At 42.7% G+C, this 24,892-nt stretch overlaps 1 protein-coding gene across 8 annotated transcripts in view; it reads right to left on the bottom strand.

Annotated features, from left to right (window-relative positions):
• Nucleotides 1-24,892, bottom strand: part of PARP4 (poly(ADP-ribose) polymerase family member 4) — a 150,386-nt gene that overhangs the window by 98,446 nt on the left and 27,048 nt on the right. For all 8 annotated transcript variants that reach the window (XM_066582152.1, XM_066582157.1, XM_066582155.1 and 5 more), the window contains exons 13-24: nt 24,291-24,474; nt 22,108-22,267; nt 21,895-22,019; nt 21,677-21,808; nt 21,500-21,586; nt 19,858-20,022; nt 19,715-19,761; nt 13,833-13,914; nt 12,223-12,360; nt 7,536-7,725; nt 5,422-5,492; nt 4,149-4,330 (exon numbers count right to left, since the gene is read on the bottom strand). In XM_066582152.1, the coding sequence (XP_066438249.1) occupies nt 4,149-4,330; nt 5,422-5,492; nt 7,536-7,725; nt 12,223-12,360; nt 13,833-13,914; nt 19,715-19,761; nt 19,858-20,022; nt 21,500-21,586; nt 21,677-21,808; nt 21,895-22,019; nt 22,108-22,267; nt 24,291-24,474 (1,563 nt within the window). The remainder of the gene's footprint in view (nt 1-4,148; nt 4,331-5,421; nt 5,493-7,535; nt 7,726-12,222; nt 12,361-13,832; nt 13,915-19,714; nt 19,762-19,857; nt 20,023-21,499; nt 21,587-21,676; nt 21,809-21,894; nt 22,020-22,107; nt 22,268-24,290; nt 24,475-24,892) is intronic.

Here is a 24,892-nt window from a genome sequence, read left to right as displayed (position 1 = left end):
GTGCTCCGGCGAGCAGGCTGGTACAGCGCAGCAGCGCGGCAGCTCCGGCCGGCGTGCCGTTGGTCTGGTGAGTCCCGTCTGGCAGGAGAAAAGAGCCAGCACGTGGTGTGCTCAGGGCTTGCAGGCAGAGGGTTCGTCCGGGGCTCTGTCAGCGGGACGTCACAGGAGCGATCCGGCAGCAGGATTAATTCCCGGCGCTTCAGCCGAGGTGTCCTGTCGGGGACCGGGAGATGGCCCTTGACTAGGGCTGTGTGCGGCCGCACTGAACGCGGGGGGGGGGGGGGGGGGGGGGGCTGGGCGGCGCGGCCCGGTGCGGCCGTTTGCGCCGCCGATATTTTAAAGCCGCGGGTTGCTGTACCGCCGTCTTCAGATGCCGGGGGCCGGTCCCGAAGGTGTAGCGGGGGTATGCGCGCCCAGAGGCTCTGTCGCGCAGCGCCGCCGGGTCGTGGCTGAGAGTGCCGGCAGGGCGATGGCGAGCAGTTACTCCCGCGCCTCGTCCCGAGCTTCCCGCCGTCCGGTGGGAGCCTGGAGGCGCCGCTGTTCCTCGCTCCGCAGCTGCAGCAGGGTGTGCAGGTCCCGTCGGTGCCTCAGGGAGGTGAGTGGAGCAAATTAGGCCAGGATTTTGGCAGGATTTTAAGGGGTCCCCTGGGGAGCTTCACTTAAGTGCGACCGGCCATCTTGGTCGCAGGCCACGCCCCCCGCTATTTCTTATATTTAGGGACTCTTGAGAGCGGGGTTGTACCACTGGAAAGGCGCATTGCCAATGTAGTTCCAATATACAAAAATGAGTCAAGGAAAGAGCCTAGTAACTGCAGGCTTGTAAGTCTCACTTCAAGAATTGGAAAAATATTCAAGGGGTTTCCAAGAGATGCCATCCTGGAATACCGCAAGGAAAAAAATGGTATAACTCCTCATCAGTACGGGTTCATGAGGAGTCGATCATGTTAAACCAACTTAATCAGCTTCTACAATGCAGGCTGGACCTGGGAGAGTGTATTGATCTTGTAGGTCTGGATTTTTGGAAACAGGCTGAACTGGATAGACAGTTGTCTTTTTTTCAGCCTAGTATACTGTAGTGGCCCAGAACACCATCCTGGTCCCCTCCATAAATGTCATACATGTTTGTCCTATGTAGATGCACTGTGCAAAGCCTGTCTGTGTTGCACAGCTGCAGCGATTGAGAGGTTAAAGGGGTTGTCCCGCGAAACAAAGTGGGGGTATACACTTCTGTATGGCCATATTAATGCACTTTGTAATATACATCGTGCATTAAATATGAGCCATACAGAAGTTATTCACTTACCTGTTCCGTTGCTAGCATCCCCGTCTCCATGGTGCCGTCTAATTTTCAGCGTCTAATCGCCCGATTAGACGCGCTTGCGCAGTCCGGTCTTCTCCGTGTTGAATGGGGCTGCTCGTGCTGGAGAGCGCTCCTCGTAGCTCCGCCCCGTCACGTGTGCCGATTCCAGCCAATCAGGAGGCTGGAATTGGCAATGGACCGCACAGAAGACCTGCGGTCCACCGAGGGTGAAGATCCCGGCGGCCATCTTCGCAAGGTAAGTAAGAAGTCACCGGAGCGCGGGGATTCGGGTAAGTACTATCCGGTTTTTTTTTTCAACACATGCATCGGGTTGTCTCGCGCCGAACGGGGGGGCTATTGAAAAAAAAACAAAAAACGTTTCGGCGCGGGACAACCCCTTTAAGAGTAATAAAGTCATTGCCTGCATGTAGATGTGTCAGTTTGTCATGTCAGATGGTACAAGTGAGGTTATAAATGTGAGTGCTTGAGAGCTGGAAGAGGTCTTCCATCTTGTCTACCTGAGACAGAGCTAACACAGAGCTGCATGGAAGCACCTTCAGCTTCCATGTAGGTGCAGATGGAGGAAGAGGAGCAATATCCCCATAGCGCGTGAAGTTTGGATGTGAATGGAGTGAGTCCCAAGATCATAGAGTGAGAGCAAGTTCTAATAATTCTGTATAGAGGAACCCACCGTATTAGGTACCAGTTCCCACAATTGGCTTTTCCTGTGTGACTGTCCAAAGTCAGGATTACCGCACAGAGGTACGTTACTGAGTTACACCCACACGGCTGCCGTGCGGGGTGTTATTATGTAAGCCTTTCTTTGAATAATTGTCTGCCGGAGAGTCTGTGGAGTGACCCCTACCCCCCTTCCTCCTCTGGAAGGCTCCCAATTTAGGAGCGGTACCGTACAGATAACATTGACTGTAGGACCGGACCGGTTTCATCCTGTGCATCCTCCCTACCTCTGAGCTCTAGTCTTCTGTTACTAAAAGAGATTTGTACCTGTATTGTCTGAATACCTGTGTTGTAAAAGTTATCCTTAAGTAAAAGTTTTACTGGGCCCTAACCAATCCTGGGGACCCGAGGTACCATACACAAGTCTCTGTGTTCTTTTCTCCGCTACGTAGCATACCGGTGTGTAAAAACGGTGGCGTCACCAGTGTTAACTACTACTACTACCCTAATCAACCCATTTATTGGCATTCCCCATCCTAGGGGTGTCAAAAGTGGCCTGCGATCCTACTCTAGCCTTGGCTGCGTGATGTCCCTTAGGGACCAGAGCTGGTAAGTGCCGCCGTGACGAGACAGCACTTATCCCTCCCAGCTCTGCACAGTAGTCGAGGGTTCATCCCTCTGGGGTGTTGCAATACTATGTTAAATTTGTAAGTAAAAAAACACTCAGAAAGCAAAGTCCTTAGCTAGGGCACAGGTCTGCAGACCCTCAATCGAAAAAAACAGGGTGGGTATTGACGAGTTTCAAGAGGGTTGTGGGGGCTTCAGTTAATATTGTACACCAAAATATTGCCTGTTGTACAATGTATTTTACTTTAGTCAGGAGAAGAAAAATCCATGGTGTACACAGTGTTTCTTCCACGTCACAGGCAGATACAGGAATAGCTGTAGTGGCTTAATGTGATCATCTGAGCAAACATCTCTCAATATTCTCTGAATATCTCAGCTTCTTGGACCCTACTGTTGTCAGGGAAGGGAAGTGGAATATTGGAATTACTGCATGGCTCAGAATTCACTAGCTGGTGCCAATAAACAAAGCATGTCAATTGGCACTTATTCACTGCCGTTCACACACGTCAGATAAGCAGCTCTTTGGGTAACCATAAATGAATGAGAGAAAGCTGCAGCTAAATCTTGTGTTTTCTAGCCCATTCACGCAGCCGGGTGCGATGTATATACACCATAGCCTGGAATTTCATTGGCCGGGGAGAATAACTTCGACTAGCTCAATAGAGCCAGCTGACATAGTTTGAAATAGATAAAGTTAAACAGCAGCACTCACCACTACCAGTACGGGGGGGGGGGGGGGGGAAACCTTTGACTGTATCCTTCAGCCTTGTCTGCACGCCCAGACCGGGAACGAGTCCAAATTCCCAAGAGTATACGTATAATAAAAGAGACGTCAGGCAGCAGGTTTGGTGCGGTTGTTTTTATGCATTCATGAGAATACACTGACAATAGTGCCTCCTCAGCACACAAGGTAGCGACGTTTCGACTCTAGAAATGAGTCTTGTCTGGCTTGACAAAGACTCATTTCTAGAGTCGAAACGTCGCTACCTTGTGTGCTGAGGAGGCACTATTGTCAGTGTATTCTCATGAATGCATAAAAACAACCGCACCAAACCTGCTGCCTGACGTCTCTTTTATTATAAGCTGACATAGTTTGGCAGCGTGAAGCCCTGCTAAACTCCCTCCCTTTGATGGCAGCTCCCATAGAAGTCTATGGCAGCTGTCGGCAAAGGGAGGGGGAGAGAGTTTAGCTGGGCTTGCTACTGTTAAACTCCCATCCCTTCCCTTCTTCTCCTCTTTCTAACAGCTCCCATGGGCTCCCAAAGGAGTCTATGGGAGCCATCAGCTTGTTCCAGCCAAAAGATAAGACAAGGTTTATCTTTGCCAGCTGCCAGAAACAGCCGCATATGTGCTATCATTTCCAGCTGGCTGATTTTACGTGGTTAAATATCGCCCATCTGAATGAATGCATTGGAATCCAATGCTTCAGATTGCCACGATTTTCGGCCAACGTTTTATCACAGCAAATTAGCCACGATAAAACGCTTGCGTGAATGAGGCCTAAGGCAAATATAAAATGCTATAAATAATTATTAGCACTTACCCTACGCCACAAGTGAACAGTTGAAAAAGATTCTTTTTTAGAATCTGAAAGACCAAGTTTTCATTTTGAACATGTCCATCACTAATAAGGACAACTTTATGATTTCCCGTTTGTGGTCTGAGCAAGTACAAGGACCGTAGAACCTTCCAGAATTCAGTGCTTCCCATGGTGGGTTTTGCTTCCTATGGGTTAATGAAAACCTTACAGTAAGTCATGGTAAATTACACCGTGCAACAAATGTTTAAAAAATGTTTGTAACCGAAAGTAATTGATGTTTCTGTAAAATTAAAACATGCTGATTATACTGGTAAAACTGAATAACAGCAGCACGTCTAATTTTCAAAATATTTAACCCCTTTAGTGACCAAGCTTTTTTTTTGTTTTAAAAAATTGTAACTCCTTTATTTATCCATTAATGTAGGCTTGTTTTTTGCGGGATGAGTTGTAGTTTTTCAATAGTACTATTTTTAAAGTACCATATAATGAACTGAAAAACTTTTAAAAAGTTCTGAGTGGAGTAAAATGGAAAAAAACCCCACAAAAAACGAAATTCCACCATCTTTCGGTGCGTCTTGTTTTACCGTGTGGGGTAAATTACTTTGATAGATCGGACTTTTATGGACGCAGTGATACCAAACATGTATTTTTGTTTTAGGATTTTGATTCTTTTATTTAGTCTAACCAATGACCTCTAAAATCACAGTTCATTAATTACAACTTACTTGTGGATGATCCACAGGGTTTATGCCACGTGGAAATATACCCTATATGTTACATAAACCTACCCTTATAATGTTCAGTGAGCATGCGGTGTGTACCCTATATGTTACATAAACCTACCCTTATAGTGTTCAGTCAGCATGTGGTGTGTACCCTATATGTTACATAAACCTACCCTTATAGTGTTCAGTGAGCACGCGGTGTGTAACAGTGATTTCGAAATAGCTGCACAATCACTTTTGTTATTCTTTCTATTAAGCAAGGTTACTGGATAGTATAGGCATATTTCCAAAAAATACAATTCAATGACAACTGGATTACATTATTCTCCATAATTAGAAAACCTTACGTGGCAGAAAAAAACGGATATCATATTTGAATTCAGCGCACTAAAGTCACTATAAGCCGCCTATCTGCTTATATGTTACAAAAATTGTGTTGCACGGTGTTATATGCAAAAGATCACAGAATCATAGTACTAAAAACAGTATAAATATCTGCTGATAACTATAAACAACGGTTCATTTCTAATAATCGATGTTGGAGAGCTTACTTTTATAAACTGTTCGATTGCTGAAGTGTCGTGGTGGTATGGCTTTGGGTAGCTATAAAGTTCTTTATAATCTGAGAAAAACAATTACAACATTAGATTTTCATTATAAATATTCATTGCAGTGTTTTATGTGAAACTTTTCACGCAGAACCCATGGGTAGCACCTGTACATGTACTTGCATATGATATAAGTGAATAGTGCCCTCTGTTCTCTTACAGCATCATCAAAATGTTGCTGGTTTTTGCCTTTGGACCAATCATTCTAGAATCATATGATACATACACTGAATGGCCATTTTATTAGAGACAACATCAAGTAGTGTGTTGGACTTTTTTTGGCCTTCAGAACCGCAGCAATTCATCATGGAATAGATTAAAGTAGATATTAAATCATTCTGCAGAAATATTGGCCAATGCAGACAGGAAGCCTCTGGTAATTGCGGCAAATTAGATGGAGGTACTGATCTGCTCTGAACAGCTGACAGGAACGATCCATTCATTTGTGCTAATTCATGCTCCTTAGGGTGCGGGCAGACGAGCGTAGGCGTATTTACGTTCGCACGAGCGCAACGTATAATCGCCCGAGCGATCGTTTTTCACCGATCACGACCAGAGCTAGAAAGTGTATTTTCGTTTGTTCCTACTTTGCAAATGGTCTTTTCGGCGATCGAATATGCGTTGGCGCGTATTTCGGTCGCATATGTTCCGTTTTTTTTCGAATTGCCGTTTTTACGCGCCGTAAAATCGCCCATGTGAACGAATACATTCGAAACCATTGCCTCAGATGGTCACGTATATACATTTGGTCGCAAAAACACGCCGTTTATGCGCTCGTCTGTCCGCACCCTTACACAGAGAGAGGATTGTGAATGAACATTCACTCATTCAGCTGCCAATGTTAAGATGCTGTTAAGCAACTGACAGACAAGGAAACGCCTGTTTGGTGGGTGAATGTATCTTTTGTGTAGCACTAAAAATCATTGTTGTCAACAGCACATCTCTCATATAGATGGGGTATAGGATGCCAACAGAGATGGAACAGTACTGGGGAGGAATGATCATTCGTTTCCCATACTGTCTGAATTGGCCTGTGTGAAGGCAAGCGCTAATCTTGTTGTAAAAAGACCATTAGGCATTCAAAGGCATCACAACTCCAAGACTATTACAGTATTTTTTTTTTGAGAGCGATAAGACTTTTTTCAATTGGGCCAATTGTAGTGTTAAACCAATGCTGATTAATAAGATCAGCACTCATTAAATGGGCTATTACTCAGACCAATCAGACTCTACTGGGGGACTGTGATCATTCGTTCCACATACAGAATCATCACTGTTGCCAACACATCCCCTGTTCACATGTTTGCTTGTTTGTTGGCCGATCAGATGCAGCTTTACATGGGCTGACAGTCAAGCAAACAAGCATTCTGGCAAACCTGTAAAAGGGCCTTAATGTGCTACCAAACTTTTTCTTTTGATTTGATTAGTAACACTGGTTATGGTTCAAGGTTCTTCAAAAGGCTAGGCAATGACTTACAAAGTAGCCACCTATGGATGGCACAAGACTGACTGTTTAGCTAAACTAAAACTGATTGGTCAGTCCACTACGCCTTAAAAGGAGTTATCTGGGGTAATGTATTTCTTAATTCAAAAACTGGCTCAGCTTGCAGTACCAACATACAAGAAGACATACTCAACTTCCCCACCACTTCCATCCTGCGGGTACATGGTCTCCCACTGGTCTTCACTTCCAGCTGCAGATTAATGATGTTTCGATGCTAGGGCTATGTGACTACTACAGCCAATCATCAGCTCACACTGGCCAGTGATTAACTGCATCAGTCACATGACCAGCTGTCAGGATATCATCGATCTGCAGCTGGAAGTGCAAATCAGTAGGGGACTGGGCGCTGGTGGAACAGGAGCGGCAGGGTAGCGGATTAGGTGAGTATGTCCGAGTATGTGAGCATGTCTGACAAAAGGCACAAAGAAGCATAAAAGAAAATCTAAAAAATTAATTTACGTAAGCATAAACAAGGGAATATATTAAAAAGTATTACTAAATAAATTATGAAAATTGGTAGGAGATACACTTTAAGAATATACGTTTCACTTACTTGACCCAAAAAGGACAAAGTTCACATAGCTGTAGCTTAAATGTTGAAGTGCGAGCAGTGCAACCTGTTTAGCACTGTGAAAAGAGGACTCCATGGAGTTGGAACAATCAAGGCATATTGTCAAATATACATCTCCACGGAAACTATAATCAACATCTTCAAAACTAGGTTTGAAAACCAACATGCATGCCTATAAAAAAGAAGCAATTAGTGTAAGTGTGTTACCTGCACATTAACAGAACTCCGTAACAAGGAAAGGAGGATCAGCTCACAAGCAGGGGCATAACTATAGAGGATGCAGGGGATGCGGTTACACCCGGGCCCAGGAGCCTTGGGGGGCCCATAAGGCCTCTCTTCTCCATAAAGGGAGCCCAGTACTATGAATAAAGCATTATAGTTGGGGGCCCCGTTCCAGGTTTTGCATTGGGGCCCAGGAGCTTCAAGTTACGCCGCTGCTCACAAGGAATTGTCTTATGGATTAACTTTTTTCATTCCCATACACAATGCGGATATCAGATACAACCGCAGGTAAATCTCTGCTGATTGCCCACCGGCACCTGGACTTGTCATTGTATCATGCAGGTGCCGCTCAGCAATCAGTGGAGACCCGTCCACAGTTGCAGCAGAGATCCACACTGTGTATGGGCACCCTAATGGGTTTTCCGATTAACCCAATCTCCAGTAAGTGACATTTCAATGAACATTTCGCTCTGCTGGTGTACTACACTTGGCCGAGTCCATGCAGCTATGGCTATATTGTTTTCTTGTCCAAGCTGTGCTTTCCTTGCTTTGCACATACTCAGACTGTAGTCCTACTTTTGGTTACTGACATTCATAGACTACTATAGGCTCCAATTACTTCAATAGAGGTCATATAAAGCAATTGGAGCATGTTGAGCATGTACAGTAATAGTTATCTAACACCTCCCAGAATCTCAGAAAAGGTATAACAATGGAAAAAGCATTCCAGATGCCTATAGATAAGACATTGGAAGTAAGATCTTTTATTGCACCTGTAATATACTCGAGTGAAACTGGCCTTACTATATGCTCAGCAGGTACAGCATCACCTGCAGTTACTCTAAAAGCCTCAATGGCTATTATAAATAATTAAAGGGGTTTAATGGACTAAAACTATTATTGACCTGCCCTAAAGATAGGTCATCAATAGTTGATTGGTGGTGTCCACTGTTTGGGATCCCTGCTGATCAGGTGACTAAAAAAGGCCACGGACCTCAGGTGTGTCCCGCAGCCCCTTTTCAGGCCTGTGACATCATGTACATCGGTCACACGACTGAAGAGCTGCTCCATCCCACTCAAGTGAATGGGACCAAGGTGCAATACCAGGCACAGCTGCTATACCATGTACGGCACTGTGCCTGTCATGGAATGAAATTACAGATGCGCTAAGCCAAGCTGTCACTTCAGTCAGCTGATCGGCAAAGATCCCAAGCAGTGGACTCTAGCTAATCAATTATTGATGACCTATCCAGACGATTAGTCATTAATAGTGTAGTTCTGAAGGAAAACCCCTTTAGGCCACCTTCACACAAGCGGCAAATTATGCAGCGTTTACAATACAAGCCATGTAGAAGACAAAAATCCCCTAGACATGGTGTGGAGAATTCCGGTGACGAATTTGCTGTATTTTTATAAAACACTGCATATTCTGATTCCACAGCATGTCTATGCAAGGGTTGAATTCCATAGCTGTTCCTTAAGTGAAACTGTGGCTAGATCTGCACTATTCAGGTGCGCATTTGGCCATCGTGGAATTCTTGCAGGTATTCTGTTGCAAAATGCCCGCAGCAATTCCACCACGCGAGATGGCAGCCTCAGAGGGAAGATATGACCTATTATACAAACACATTTGTGTATTAAACATAGTTAAAAAAATATTTGGAATTTTTTTTTTAATGTTTGGTCACAATCCATATTTTTTAAAAATCCAAAAATCCTGCATATTTCACACTGACCTGGGAGTTGTCCTATACTTCCTAACCTGTAGAGTAAACTTAGCAGCAGTCATCTCACTAACATCACAGGCAGCATTACACTGAAAGGTAAACATCTATATGTAGATACTACAGGATTCACCCCTTCCCTGCAAAATGAGCTCTGTGCAGTTTGTAGAACATGCCTAAAACAGTCTCCCATGCAAATTAAGGATTCAGCTTCTGTCCATTGTGTAGATGGCCCATGAAGCTGCTGTAAAGCATAACTCTGAAAGCTCTAATTGCTGCTTAATAGAGCTCAGGCAAGATGGCAGCTCCCATAGTCATGTACAGACAACATTCTACAATCAAAAATATAAAAACAGATAAGAAAAATGGAATATGTTTCTCTATATGGTTTAATTAGCAAAACAATTATTGGTGATATATTTTCTGGCTCACAAGTGTATGATTTACTTACATATTACACATGCATAATACGCCGTGAATGGAGTCAATGAAAGTACACTGATTTTTATTGATCCATCCTTCCCTGCGTATATTTATTGCATGTAATATGATCAGAAAAAAAAAAAGAATGCAACATGTTCTATTTTACTGCGTATAACACATGATAGAACCTTACTGTTCTCTATGGGTGCATAATAAACGCTGTACATATATACATTGCATATGTATGGCATTTATACACAATGTCGGTAAGCGACAAAGCAGGAAATTTGAAAAAAAATAAAATAATGAGGACTGCGCATAACAGCATGCGTGAGATGCACTGTCATGTGCAGGCAAAAATCGCTATTGTGCGACAATATACCGTCTCACACAGAGGTAAAACTGTTGTGTGGGCCCGGCCCAAATCTTTAATAACATTAATTTTGTTAGTGAAATGAATATGACTCCATGTTCTATTCTATGCATAGCCATTTTGTAAGCCTGTAGCCATCTTCTGTGTCTCTTTTTACTGTATTGATTTGTTCTCTTCTGGAGGATATATGGATATTAAACGGTTATTTAAAAAACCTTGAGTGAATCAATAAGGCTTTTGTTCTAGAAGATAGCTACTGTGGCGTTTAGACTAGCCGGCAGGTCAAACTGACATGTTCCTAGCTGTGCACAAATGTTCTTAAACATTCTCTCTAAACAACTTATTGTTTAGATTTATTGCTCCAAGAAGTTAATCATGTATGGTCAACTCTGCGCCTGCGTGCATTTGGTTGGCATTTTATATGTTAAATTCCTTGTATATTTATATTTTGTTTATGTTCTTTGACCAATGGTAAAAAATAAATAATAGATTTGAATTATTGTAATTGAACATATGCCCCTATAAATACTGTCGCCTGTCACTCAATAAACAGATTACTTGGATCATGCTAAATCTTGGTGTGGTGACAGTTAATCTCCTGAGCTCAGCTTACCTCTATACAACTAAATTTGGATCCCAATGTGGGGCACCAAAAATGTTAGAGCAAACCAATATTTGCTATAAGGTATGCTATTGGGGTCCAAATTCAATTTTTAGAGGTAAACTGATCTCAGGAAACTAACAATAAATCACACAGCATGGGATGTGATCCAAAGTAATCTGTTTATTGACTGCCAGACAGCAGCTTTCATACAGGCACATGATTGAATTACAATAATTTAAATCTATTATAATTCATTTATTACCATTGGTCAAAGAAACATAAACATGCAAGATAAGGAATTTAACATTTAAATTGCTGAAGGAAAAGCAGCACAGACGCAGTAGAATCCTACGTGATTAACTTCTCAGAATATAAAGATACAATAATTGCTTAGAGAGAGACAGGAGAACAGGGCGCAATGACCCGAGACATTGAATCTAGGACCTTGGAATGTTCTAATCATCAAGGTCCCTTCTTATTTTTCTATACAATTTTTTAAATCTTGAAAAGGAAAAGTACAAAATAATTGACACAGGTGATGGCTACTTGCTCACAAAAAGCCTGTCATATTCATTTCACTAACAATTTAAAAGCGTTAAAAAGTTGTATAGGAAAATATACAAAATAAATCATGTAATTCTAAATAATTTCATAAATATCTTTAGGCCGCCTGCAGACGAGCAGGTCGGATCCGGCGGCGACAATTCTCACCGCGAGACCCGACCCGAGCGCCTGCAGAGACGAGCGCGTACTCACCCGCACCCGGCGGCCCCGGCTCTTTCATGTGCCGGCTGCTGGGCAGCCGGCGGCCGGGTGAGTGACGTTTCTGTGCGATGCTCTGCGAGCCCCGCACAAAAATAGGACATGCCGCGGTTTGTTTGCCGCGCGAGATTTCGCGCAGCCAAACCGCGGCCGTCTGCATAGGAGTGCGTATTGTAACGCACTCCTATGCAGGCTTTGAGCGGTGGAAATCCCGCCGCGGGATTTCCGCCCGTGTGCAGGCGGCCTTAATCAGCAAAAGATGCTCAATTTGACTGCAGAGTAATCACTGTGACAAATTAACATGGCTGCCGTCCTATTACATTCTCATAAGCCTATTCTACAGTAGAATGTAACCAAACGTATAATTAAAAGGTGCAGGACAGGCCATCGTATTATAGGCATCACTAATAGGCTGCAATGTGCACCACTTGTAATTGTGTCACTAGTACAAGCTTCATCTATAGTATACCAAGCACTTTATGTATAGCTGCTGTGGATGGATGATTAATATGATCTGATTTCTAGTAGCTCATTAGAAGAAAGTATAGTTACTCCATTTACCTGACTGTCCTCATCTGGGTGATTCTCAACCCACATCCTTGGGATATAGGCATCTTCTACATATATATCAACACAAATACCGTTCTCATTGAAAGAGCTGGACTCTTCGGTTTGAATTACAGCTTTGCACTCAGTTCTCTGCAATACAGACAATGGACTTTAGTTTTACAATGACCTGAATGTAGAGGTAAAGTCTGAGACCCAATTCAATTCAACAAAATATATTCAAATAAAAAACATTTCCTACCAAAGAATTACCTAAAAACTCAGCTCTAACATAGCTAGGAAAGCAAGCCTTAGTGTGGGGTTAAAGGATGTCACAACTAAACAAACGAGATTACTAAGGAATAGTTTTTTTTACTTTTTAGCTCACTAAGTCTCATATTGCAATTAAAGCTGTAAGAATGATATTAAGAATATGTGTGATGTGTGTCCCAGAAGAGCAGCCATTTCCCTCCTCTCTTCTGCTCACAATCCTTTGACTGGCTACAAGTAGTGGTGTGCTGCCAATGTAGGCAGACCACGCAACTACTAGGACTGGTGTTAAATGGCCCTACCTCCTGTCTCACTGCTGACTTATCTCCTCCTTCCCCGAATGTTAAGCCAGCAGCATTAGTCTCTTTGCAACTTATAGTCTAGTTGGTCTGAACAGATGGCAAACACAATGCCCACTGGCCAAATCCGTCCCGACGCCTCATTTAATGTAGCCCGCTGGGATACATCAGGATCAGAGCACAAGCTGCTGCTCTGACCCCTGTGTAGTGGCCAGCACTTTTAATTGCATGTGCAGCTCTCACTGAAGTCATTGGGACCCCATCCTGCAATTACAAGTGCAGCTGTCTGTATGTACCCCACCTGCTACTTCGGTCAGGCAGTGCAGTGCAGAGTCTGTGACTGCAATGCAGAGTTGTGCAAACCCACCATGTTATAGATGTCTCAAATTTTATTTTATTTTTTTTGGTTGTCAATTCTGTTATGGGGCTCCAGGAGTTCTATGTGTACCCGAGCTGGAAGATAACTGACTGCAGAAGATGCCTCTCCCTTCTGCAATAGGAGACATATAATGTTACGTTGTCCTCCCTTGGCCAAGCCCCACTCAGAAGCTGCAATATATACTTTGATTTGGACATAAATGAGCTTAGGTGTTTGTTCAGGAGAGCAAAAACAGTGGCTGGAGGCGGAGCCTTCTGATGCGTTCACCGGTGGATTTTATTGTGAACAGAATTTTGCTGCTTGCTATATACATAGAAGCTGGTGAAGACAAAACGGAGCAACTTTTTAAATAAAATCCTATGACAAAAATACTTTTTAGCCCCAAATATATGCATTTATGAAAAATATGCCCCAAAAGTGTCCATAGTCTTTAAGTGACATCTAAGAAAGCAACGAAAGAGCAGTATTTGGTGGGCAGTAGCAGAAACAACATTGGGATAGCAGCAAGCCAGTCAGGCTGGGAGAAGCCTTGATAAAGCTCTGGGCCAGATGAGATTAGAGATATTAGACATGAGTCCCTAATTTTTTAGGGGGCACAAATCTGCCCCCCCGGTCTGTTAAGTATGTCCCTGATTTCAGTCTGTACATCTGCTATCCCAGAAATGAAGAGGACTTACCTTGATTTTGAGTTTGTGTGTATAACATACAATTTGTTCTATTTTCCTTGGCATCTCAATGGACATATCCAGACAAAAAGGTCTGAAAAAGAATTTGAATGGAAAAAAACGATTTACCTTTTAAATAATAATACAATGGCATGCAATGTTTTTTTTCCCAGAGTATTTTTGCTAATTTATTCTGAATGCTGCAAAGATGTAAAATCCATAATTCATATCTTGGAGGCAGCATTGCAAGACGTAAGAGGCAGCATTGTAAGTAATTAGCATTGTATATAAACTTGGTCTAGAAGTATTATGACAGTGACATAACTTTCAGTATTTGCTTACTGTACACCACCACAATGGATGTGAATATAAGCCATCAAGATGTGAATGAAGAGTAGGCGTTCAGTTTTAATTCAAGGGATTTGCCAAAAACATTACATTAACCATTTAGAAACTACAGCCAGTTTTTACATAGACCCTCCTTTTTCACAGGCTTAAAAGTGAAGCGCTTTTTACATTGCATTTTTAGTGTAATCCACAGTTTCTGTCTGGAGAATTTCTGATGGAAGCCTCGGAAGAATACATCCAACAGATTCCACCATGCTGTAAAATGACAGAAGTATACCGCATGGTATACATTCTCTTACTAGATGCCTCTGCATGGAATAGTGTGGTCCCTTTTGCTATTCAATGCAGCAAAAAAAGAAAAACAGCAACCTTCCAATCCAAATAAAGCTGGTGCCTCATTGCTGGAATCAGGGTTTCTGTGACATAAACCTGGTGACAGATTCCCTTTAAGAACTCTTGGGGTGTTTTTGCAGTATGCTTTGGGTCATTATCCAACTAAACTATGAATTGCTGTTCTACCTTTTTTCCAGCATTTGACTGCATGTAAACAGAAGGTCTCGCTCTACACACTTCAGAATCAATTAATCAGCAGTGATCCAGTTCCACTGGCACCATACATGTCCATGCCACAACGCTCCCTCTACCATACCTGACAGATGATATGCTGCTAAGTGTGCTGAGATTTTTGGCATACTCTCCACCCTCTGCCTGGTTGATGTCCATTCTATCTAGTCATTACATACCTGCAGAGATGTTTATTCTGCTTTTACCGCTTTGCTACTGAGACAAAGATAAACCATGGCTTCGCCTAAACTATCTTAAATAAGTGTAATCCAAGTCTTGGCATCATGTGTGAAAAAAGTGATTTCCCATATAATGCACTCTGATCAATTAGGCTTTTTTTCTCAAAAAAAACAACAGATGTCAAATTATGCAGGTAGACTACTAATTTATCAACTATTCCACGTAACTCAAGAGTCAGAGATGGATGTGCTTTCATGTTGATTATGAGACTTTTCAATCTGGTCTTGTTGTGGTTATTATAAAATTATTACTTGTCTTAGTTTTCTTAGTTAGGGAACTTCAGTTTCTTTTATATGTGGTTCTTCTAGACCAGGGGTCCCCAACCTCTGGTCCGCGGACCGGGGCCGGGCTGTTAGGTGCTTAGCGCCGGTCCGCGGCACCACTGGGAACTTTTCTTCTAAACACAAGACCCGCGGGCCGAATCCGGCCCACTGCCTCGTGTTATGTGGCCTGCGGTGTGCCGACGCCGCTCAGCACTGAAGCGATTACCAGCGGGGGCGGCGCAGCTCCCCGCTGGTAATCGCGCTGATCCCGGCGCACACTGAGGTCTGTGTGCAGCCAGGATCCTCCTCCCCGAGTCCCCTGCTCATTAGTTCCGCAGGAGAGGACTCGGGGAGGAAGCGTGCCGGGCTACACACTGACGTTAGGGCAAGCAGAGAGAGAGCGACGCTGACAGCAGGGCGGAGGTAAGTATATGGATAGGGGGGGGGTGCTTATTACTGGGGGGGCTGCTTACTACTGGGGGGGACTGCCTATTACTGAGGGGTGGGGGCTGCCTGTTACTGGGGGGGGGGCTGCTTACTACTGGGGGGGCTGCTTACTACTGGGGGGCTGCTTACTAATGGGGGGGCTGCTTACTACTGGGGGGGTGGCTGCTTACTACTGGGGGGGGGCTGCTTATTACTGGGGGGGCTGCCTGTTACTGGGGGGGCTGCCTGTTACTGGGGAGGCTGCTTACTACTGGGGGGGGGCTGCTTAGTACTGGGGTGTGGGGCTGCTTACTACTGGGGGGCTGCTTATTACGGCGGGGGGCTACTTATTACTGGGGGGGCTGCTTATTACTGGGGGGGGGCTGCTTACTACTGGGGGGGCTGCTTACTCCTGGGGGGGCTGCTTATTACTGGGCGGTGGGCTGGTTATTACTGGGGTGGCTGCCTATTACTGAGGAGTGGGGGCTGCCTATTACTGGGGGGGCTGCCTATTACTGGGGGGGTGGGATGCCTATTACGGGCGGGGGCTGCTTATTACTGGGGGGGCTGCTTATTACTGGGGGTGGGGCTACTTATTACTGGGGGAGGGGTTGCTAATTACTGGGGGGGCTGCTTATTTCGGGGTGGGGCTGCTTATTACTGGGAAGGGCTGCCTTACTGGGGGGGGGGGGAGATAAATTATATGCTGCCCTATGTGTGTGCTGGGGGGGGATAGATTATATACTGCCCTATGTGTGTGCTGCCAGGCGGGGGGGAGGGGGGAGATATATTATACTGCCCTATGTGTGTACTGCCAGGACATTCTAAATGTCATAATTGAATAAGTATGCACTAAACTCCAACCCCCTTCATATCCCCGCCCCATATAAGCAAAGCCCTGCCCATGTCCCGCCCAACCTTGCCGGGCCTTGTAAAAATGTTCTTGCTTGAAGCCGGTCCCTGGTGCCAAAAAGGTTGGGGACCACTGTTCTAGACTATGTTCAATCTGTTATGATGATGGCCCAATATTAACAAACTTGTGATTAATTTTGATATTATTGATACTCATTGACATTTTCTACATTTTACTGAATTCGCTAACAAGCAATTTTGAATAAGATGTTTTTGTCTAATAATAAACATTTGAATATGTCTTCTTGTATTCATATATCTTCGACATAGTAATTTGGATGTTAGCCCAACATTGATAAATTTGGGGGTTTAATTAGATATTATTGCCATTTCTTACTGTATCTATTAGGTTGTGTTCACACATAGCGTTTTTGTGCGGTTTTTAATTGTTGTTCTTCCGTAATTACAAAATGCATTAAGAAACACGCCTGCAGTTTTTAACAATACATGCGGTTTCTAAAACAAAGGATGTGTTTTTAATTGCAGAAAAACTGCAATTAAAAACCGCAACAAAAATGCCATGTGTGAACGCAGCCTTAGTAAGCAGGCTTGCATAATGATCTTTTTCCAACCAACAAATAACTGAACGTGTCATATTGTATCTGCATATTTTTTTTAGACCAAAGGGAATTTTCATTAAAATATTAACAAACATAAATTTTGATAACCTAGTGATCCAGGCACCAGATTCACTTCTGGAAATTATCTTACCATCTAGTACCTGTACATGGAGGGAGAGCCCAATAACGAATCTGGATACTGTGGATAAATCCAGAATTGGGTACATCCCATAAGCTTCCAAACTATAACAGATCATATGTTTTGAAATCACTGGGCACCTCAGGCTGTCCTTGGAACTAGAATGCCTATAAGATTTGTTTAGTTCATTTGAAAGTGTAAAACAGTGTGCAATCTGAGGTCTACTAATACACCCCGCAGCGATAATGCTGTTGGCATACAGTAGGGGCTATTAGTTATTCGCCCTCTTTTATGGGTGTGTGAGAATTTTGTAATCTCTAGGAGGGAGTTCCCTCTCAGGAAGTAGTAAAGTCTAAACCTTCGGTTGCTAGTGCTTCTATACATTAAAATCACCACCGGAGTGTCGAGCCATTCTCTTTGCCTTGGGCGCTGTCTATTTGTCTACGTGTACAATATTTAGTACACATTGAATTTTGAGGGACTTAGACAGAATAAAATCTATTTTCATGTGTTCTTAATAAAGCTTGCTTTTAGTGATGAGCAAGCATACTCGCTAAGGGCATTACTAGAGCGAGCATTGCTGTTAGTGAGTACCTCTCGGGCAGGGAGCTGCGGGGGAGAGCGGGGAGGAACGGAGGGGAGATCTCTCTCTCCCTCTCTTCCCCCCACTCCCCCCTGCTGACTGCCGCTACTCACAGTTCCCCCGCGCTGGCACCCGAATCTTCTGTCTCGAGCGGGTAGGTACTCGCTAAGGGCAATGCTCGCTCGAGCAATTGCCCTTAGTGAGTATGCTCGATCATCTCTATTTGTTTTTCATTCATTTTCATCCATGTGGATTTTTTAGCATTGTGTTGTGCATTTTTTTACTATGCTGTCTTTTTCTTTGTGGTTCCATCTAGAGAAGAATACTATCTTGGCTGAATGGTCATACATTCGGTTTGTGTTAGGTAGATTTAGTTTTGGAGTTTAAGTACATTCAATGACAAAAGAAGCAATGCACCAACAAGGAGTTGTTGTAATTGAATGAAACTCTGTGTGTGAATTTAATGATGATATGTGTAAGTGATTACAATATTAGGCCTTAGTCAGACGGGCGTTTTTAGCCGCGATTTGCGCATGCGCATGCGTCCGGCGATTTTATAAAACCATTGCTTTGCAATGGTATCGGACACATGAGCGCTTTTTATGCGCTCGTCCGATAAATTATAGAACAAAAAAATCGCAGATCGCACCTATCTGCGATCTGCGATTCCTGTTCTCTTCTCTATATGCGCTCAATGGGGCCAGCGGCAGCAGCGCCGACCCCATTGAGAACATATAGAAGACAAATCAATCTTCTCTGCCACAGCTGTAACAGCTGTGACAGAGAAGAACGATGTTTGCCCATTGAATTCAATGGAGCCGGCAATACAGCCGCTCCATTGAAAGCAATGGGCTGCCGGCGTGCGCGGGGTTAATTGTCGGGAAGGGCTTAAATATATGAGCCCTTCCCTGCAATTCATCCTAAAATGTGTTAAAATAAAAAAAAATTGTATACTCACCTTCCCGCTGCAGCCGGAGTCCAGCCGCGGCCGCTGTCAGTTCTCCTGAACTACTTCTCGGCACTATCAGCCGGCGGGGCTTTAAAATCCCCGCCTGCTGAATGATCTGCCTCTGATTGGTCACAGCCCTGACCAATCAGAGGCAGGTTTCACTCACACACCCATTCATGAATTCATGAATGGGTGAGTGACTGCTGCCTCTCAGCGCTGAGCCAATCAGGGGCAGGTCTGACTCACATCCATTCATGAATTCATGAATGGGTGTGAGTGGGACATGCCTCTGATTGGCTCAGCGCTGAGCCAATCAGGGGGCAGGTCTGACTCACACCCCCTTCACACCCACAGCAGGACCGGAACTCCGGCTGCCGGGAGCAGGTAAGTATATATATATTTTTTATTTTTACACATTTTAGGATGCATTGCAGGGAAGGGCTTATATATTTAAACCCTTCCCGACAATTCATCCCGGGCTCGCCCGCAGCGCATTGCTTTAAATGGAGCGGGCTCTATTGCCGTCTCCATTGAATGCAATGCGCTGGACAGCTCCGGCCCGTTTCTAATGAAACGCGGCTAGGAGCAGATTTTCGGGCGATTTGCGGGCGACTTGCGCGCAACGGTCACGCGATTTGCGGATGCGCATCCGTCATGCGATCTGCAAATCGCGCGAAAAAACGCCCGTCTGACTAAGGCCTTAGAGTGAAAGGTTAAGTTAAGTGGAGAAAGCTGTACAATTCAAAAGGAGACTCTAGTACCCCGTTTGGTTGCCTCTAGCCTCAATACATGATGAGATACGGATAAAAAACAAAAAATACATAGAAAACACACCACAAAACTCTAGAAGATGACGTTCCATTACACTGACCAGATACAAAATAGCCACATAGTGGTTTCTCAGACTTACCCCTCCGCTGCCTTGTCACTTTCAATGCCCACTTTTGTCACAGTGTCCTATGGAAATCAAAACCAAAAATGTTTCCAGCCAACATGAATTATTTTACTGATAAACATACTTTTAACAAAGTTAGGTGCAAACTAATATTTTACCTGAGTGTTTTCCTTTAACGCGTTGTCTTGTTGCCACTGTGCCACATTTCCAGGTATAGTGAAACTTGTATAACCATACTGAAACTGTTGTTCCATAACATAGGTGATTTTTATGACAACGGTTGCCTTTGGTGGTAAATTTCCAACACTCACTGTAAAGACATCCTAAAATACCAAGTGCAAAATTAACTATAGGTTCTGTCAATAATGAGTATATTTGTAAACTTTCCATATATTTTGTTAGTGCACTATTTTGGAATAATTTTTAACGTCACCATTGGTTTATAAACAGCTAAAAATGTTATCTTCCAAAGGGTACAGTACTGTACACATAAACTGAAGATAGTCAAGTGTACCTGTTGTTGCAGATGACTTTCAAAATAAACTGCCCTGTATGTACACTATTTCAGAATAAATAACAGAATAATACTATTTCTAACCATTATATGAATTATATCCTATTTTTCTGCTCTGCAATAAGGACAGGAACACTGAATCCCCTGGCTAAGCGGTTCTGGTTTATGACAAAACCGAACAGTACCAGACGGATCCCATTGGCTACAATGAGGTCCGCTCCGTTCCTGTCCTCCTGTCCGTCATTTCATGCCGGATCTGCGCTGGGGGCTCTAAACAAAGCCTCCGGCGCAAGTGTGAATGAGCCATTAGGTTTATTTTGCAGTCATCCCCTCTGTAGGCTCCATTTCTAAATGGTTGTGCATGTTATCTTTTTAACGTATGTTTCATATATATGTGAAACGTACATAAAAAAACCAGGTAGAAATATTTTTTGCATACATGTTAAATGCATAGTCATAACGTTTCCATACGTTTGTGTCCATTTTTTCTTACGTTTTATGGTTTTTAATGTACGCTTTATTTGGCATACCCTATATATTTATATAAACATAGAGCTTTATGTTTCTTACTGACTGTAAATGTAAAAAAAAAGTTACACACTATGAGTACGTCAAGCAATTTGATTGCCTTTTATTGTTCCTCCCAATATAGTTTGATGATTACTGCTTGAAGTTTATCGAGCGACTATCAGCATGTATACTTGAGCTATATCACTATTTCTGGCCATTCTATGACTTGTATCCTGCATTTTTCCCCTCTTCTGGTGTATTTCTAATTTTCAGTTTTCCCTGAGCTGGTGGGTGGAGACTAGCTGTTATAATGACTCTATATGCTGCACAGTGCTATCTTAACTCATGGGCCTTTCCCGGGAGCACCACAAGCATAGGGGCCCCATACTAATCTATGTATGCTAACATTATATGATAATGTTGTGTGGCAAGATATGGACTTGGCTCCAATCTGCCTATGCCATGTGTGAAGACTTTCATTTGTCACTTTCTGTTTCCCTTTCAAATTACCCATAATCCCTTTTGTAAATTACCCATAATCCCTTTTGTAAATTACCCATAATCCCTTTTGTAAATTATCCATAATTTCTATAATAAAAAGAAAGATTTCCCGCCGAATGATTGTGTGGATCATCTTGTACATCGTCTCGTTACTTTCTAGTGTACAGTACCTTGGCACTATGAACAAAGAGACGTCTACAGTGCAAGAGGAAAATGGACCCTAGAGATTTATTAGAAAATAAAAATGTACACAATAAATGGTTTCAGAAACTTACTGGAGCATCTTGATCCATGAGATAAGCTCCATGTCCTTCACTGATAGCAGCCCTGTATTCTCGATGTGCCTGCTGCTTTTCCTTTACCTGCAGATTATTTACATCATTTGACAAATGAGAATTATGTTCGGAGCAAAGAATTTTCTTACCAGCAAACAATTAAATCAAGTATTGTACCTCTCCTATGATGTGTTTTCCATTGATAAAAGCTTCAAACCCACATACAGATGCTGTATTGTCAAGAGGGAAAACATATTTTGCCTCAATGGGGAAGGTGGAATTATTCTTATAGGTCTGGAACATCACCACCTGTAATAGAAAAACCATACATTAGTTGATATATCTGAGAAATTCTAGGCCTTGTAGATTGCAAAGTATTTTAAAGTCATATGCACCTTAGCTACAAGGTCCATTAATCGAGCTTTGACATGTATGCTTTGTAGAGGAATTTTCTGCCCGTCACTGCCTTTAAGACCAGCTTTTGTGACCTCACGATCAGGTAGATCCCCTATTGAAACATCTGTTAACATAGGAAAACTCATATTAGTAGGGTGCTTGCATCTTCTAATCCATTTTCTAAACTGGATAACCCCTTTAACATTCCTCACCTTCTGATGGTTCAGGCAGCCTCTTACATTGATCTGGAGTTTGATCAATTGAAATAAACAAAGATTCCACTTGCAGGTCGACAGTGTCCCCATCAGTGGAAAACTCAACAATGTATCTCATTTGTACTTGATTCACATTATACACCACATATTCATCATCCTAAAGAGTATACAAGAAGGTCAAAGTGTTTCTTCATTTCCTATTGTAGGCATACAGTAAATACAAAACCAAGGTGATCCACCTACCTTCCCACGGAAAGTGCAGTTAGTGACCATTGTGAATAATGGAAGAGATGAGTGATGTGGGGCAATGAAAAGTGGCAGATCACGGAGAGGAGACAAAGGGCCATTGTGGGGAACATTTACTTCTAAATTGAGGGAGGGCATTCCAAGTTTTCGATGGCAGCTATTGGTTAATTATTAAACTCCTGATCCGCTAAGTGTGTAGTACCCTGACCTTGTTTGGTGGTTAGCACATGTCTGTAATAATGTGAATTGCCATATGAAGCTATAACCCAGGAGAGCCACACAATATGGGGTCCTGAGCCACTGGTTGGTGAGCACTGCTGTAAATGTTTTACACAAGTAGTAATTATATGTTTATACATGTAAATATGGATTCTAGTAGCAGATACAAGCTCTCCTATGGCTTTGTTCAGACAACCTTTGAAGGATCAGATCCACATCGAGCTTTTCCAACGTTGATTTGACACTTTAGTCTGCAACTGAAAACCAAAGCTTAGCCTTGGATTTTCCTGTTGATCCACACATAGATTTAGCACTAGTCAATAGAGCAGAAGTGGGTGCAGCCGCCTGACATGACTTCCATGTGGAAGCTGTGTCAGGAGTTGACATGCCAATTTTTTTTTTAATGATGTGGATTTCAAGATCGACATGCAGAAAAATCTGTGCTGTATTACCTGCAATCTGGATGTCCACAGCATTAAAAAGAATGCTAAAATGGTGCAGATTTCACAGCAGACTTGGCTATGGAATCCACAAAGCAAACGCATTGTGCACAAGGATAAGGAGTCTTTACTGAAACTCGGGGGAAAAAAGCAATCAAAAGATAGACAACCTTTATAGCAAATACTAACTAAAACACAGTGCTTTAACTGAATAGCAAAGCTTGGGTAAGAAGCATAAACTGACGGACCAAAAGTTTGACGGAAGGCTGGAGTGAGGAATAAAAATAATAGAATCAAACAAATAAAGCAAGAAATGAGAAGGCCAAATATCAAATAAAATGGAGCACAGGAGAGAAAGTGGAATAAGTGTTGAAGTGAAAACAGAGTGAAGATCAGAACAAGGATCAGCTTTCAAAAAGAACCAGAAACATGTGAGAGGATACAGCTAGTAGGCATTGTTCGGTAGATAGATATCATTTTGGCATGCAGGCTTATTGTTCTTTATTTTTTTTTCTTCAAAAAACAGAAGTGAATGAAAAATATAACTAAAGTTGTTATAGTCCCACATATTTATAGAACTTTGTTTTAATTTACCCTTTTATTCAACTTCTATTTTCAACTGATTTCTGAGTTCTCTGTTACTTATAAATGTATATGAAATGGCAATGAATATTTTTTGCACATGGATGAATTATTCTCTCAGACTTTTGCCTCAGGGCCTTTTTACACTGAACGACTATTGTTTAGATTCCCACTGAATTGCAGGAATCTTTCAGTGTAAATGCTTCCAGCAACTGAACGACGAATGATACTTAATTCGCTTCTTGTTAGTCGTTTATTTTCTGCAGACCTAAATATCCAATGCCGATCAGCCTCTCGGCCAGCCTTTCCTGACACCATCATGTACACTCTTGTGGTTTTAAATATTTGTATCTGTTTAATCGTATTATGCCAGAAGACAGCGGTTGTTTGACCCATAAACATGTAGCCATACAAAAACCATAGAAATTACTGGTGCTCACTGAGCATTCCTTCTATTTCTAATGAGACACAGCTCCTAGTTATCTTACTATTCTTTCTTTTGCCTCTATATAGGATAAGAATAGAGAAGTAAATTATACGAGTACAGTAAGTGAATTATAGTCTTTTTTGAAAAAAAGATTAAAAACTTGCTTTTACTTCCCCCAAAATTATATAAATCTAATAGCATTTATATTACACCTATTTTCAGATGGTTTAGTACATAGGTGCAAAAATTAATCCAACACTACTTACTATAAAGTCCGAGTTAACTCCATCTTTGCATTGGACACCATGCACACTGTTGAAGTCATGGGGTGGTTCAGTGAGTGTGTAATTTCTGTGATACACGTCGGTGCATTTACCCAGTGCCACATCACAGACCACCAGGATCCGCGATCCAGTGACATCACTTGGCTGGGAATACTTTACGCTTGTGCTACAACAGAAAAGATAAGTATAAAAGTTTTATAAAAGACTGGGTAACAAATGTTTGTTGTATTGTGTTTGGAATGTCACGTAAATCCTGGGTTACCTCTCATCAAAACATAGCTCAAAGTGACTATGTATAGTTCTGTATATGAATACTTCATCCTTTATGTGCTGGTTATTATAAACAGTGGAATTCATATAGCGGTTAGGGTTGATCCTTATGGCTCCCAGGAATCGGTGCATAAACCCGAATGTTTAAAATCAAGGCATAATAGGATGAGGTTTTCATATACAGAACTGTCCAGGGACAAATTTAGTCCATGAATTGCTGAATGCAAACTACCAATGTTGTCCATAAGGCCACCATGAAACTGAAAAGTAGGAGCAGCTTTGAATTATACATATTTAAATAAGAACTCATGTCC

Source organism: Eleutherodactylus coqui, chromosome 1 (genome assembly GCF_035609145.1).
Source record: "Eleutherodactylus coqui strain aEleCoq1 chromosome 1, aEleCoq1.hap1, whole genome shotgun sequence".
NCBI classification, from domain to species: Eukaryota; Metazoa; Chordata; class Amphibia; order Anura; family Eleutherodactylidae; genus Eleutherodactylus; species Eleutherodactylus coqui.
Note: the sequence above shows the minus strand (reverse complement) of the source record. Positions and strands in the feature narration are given on the sequence as shown.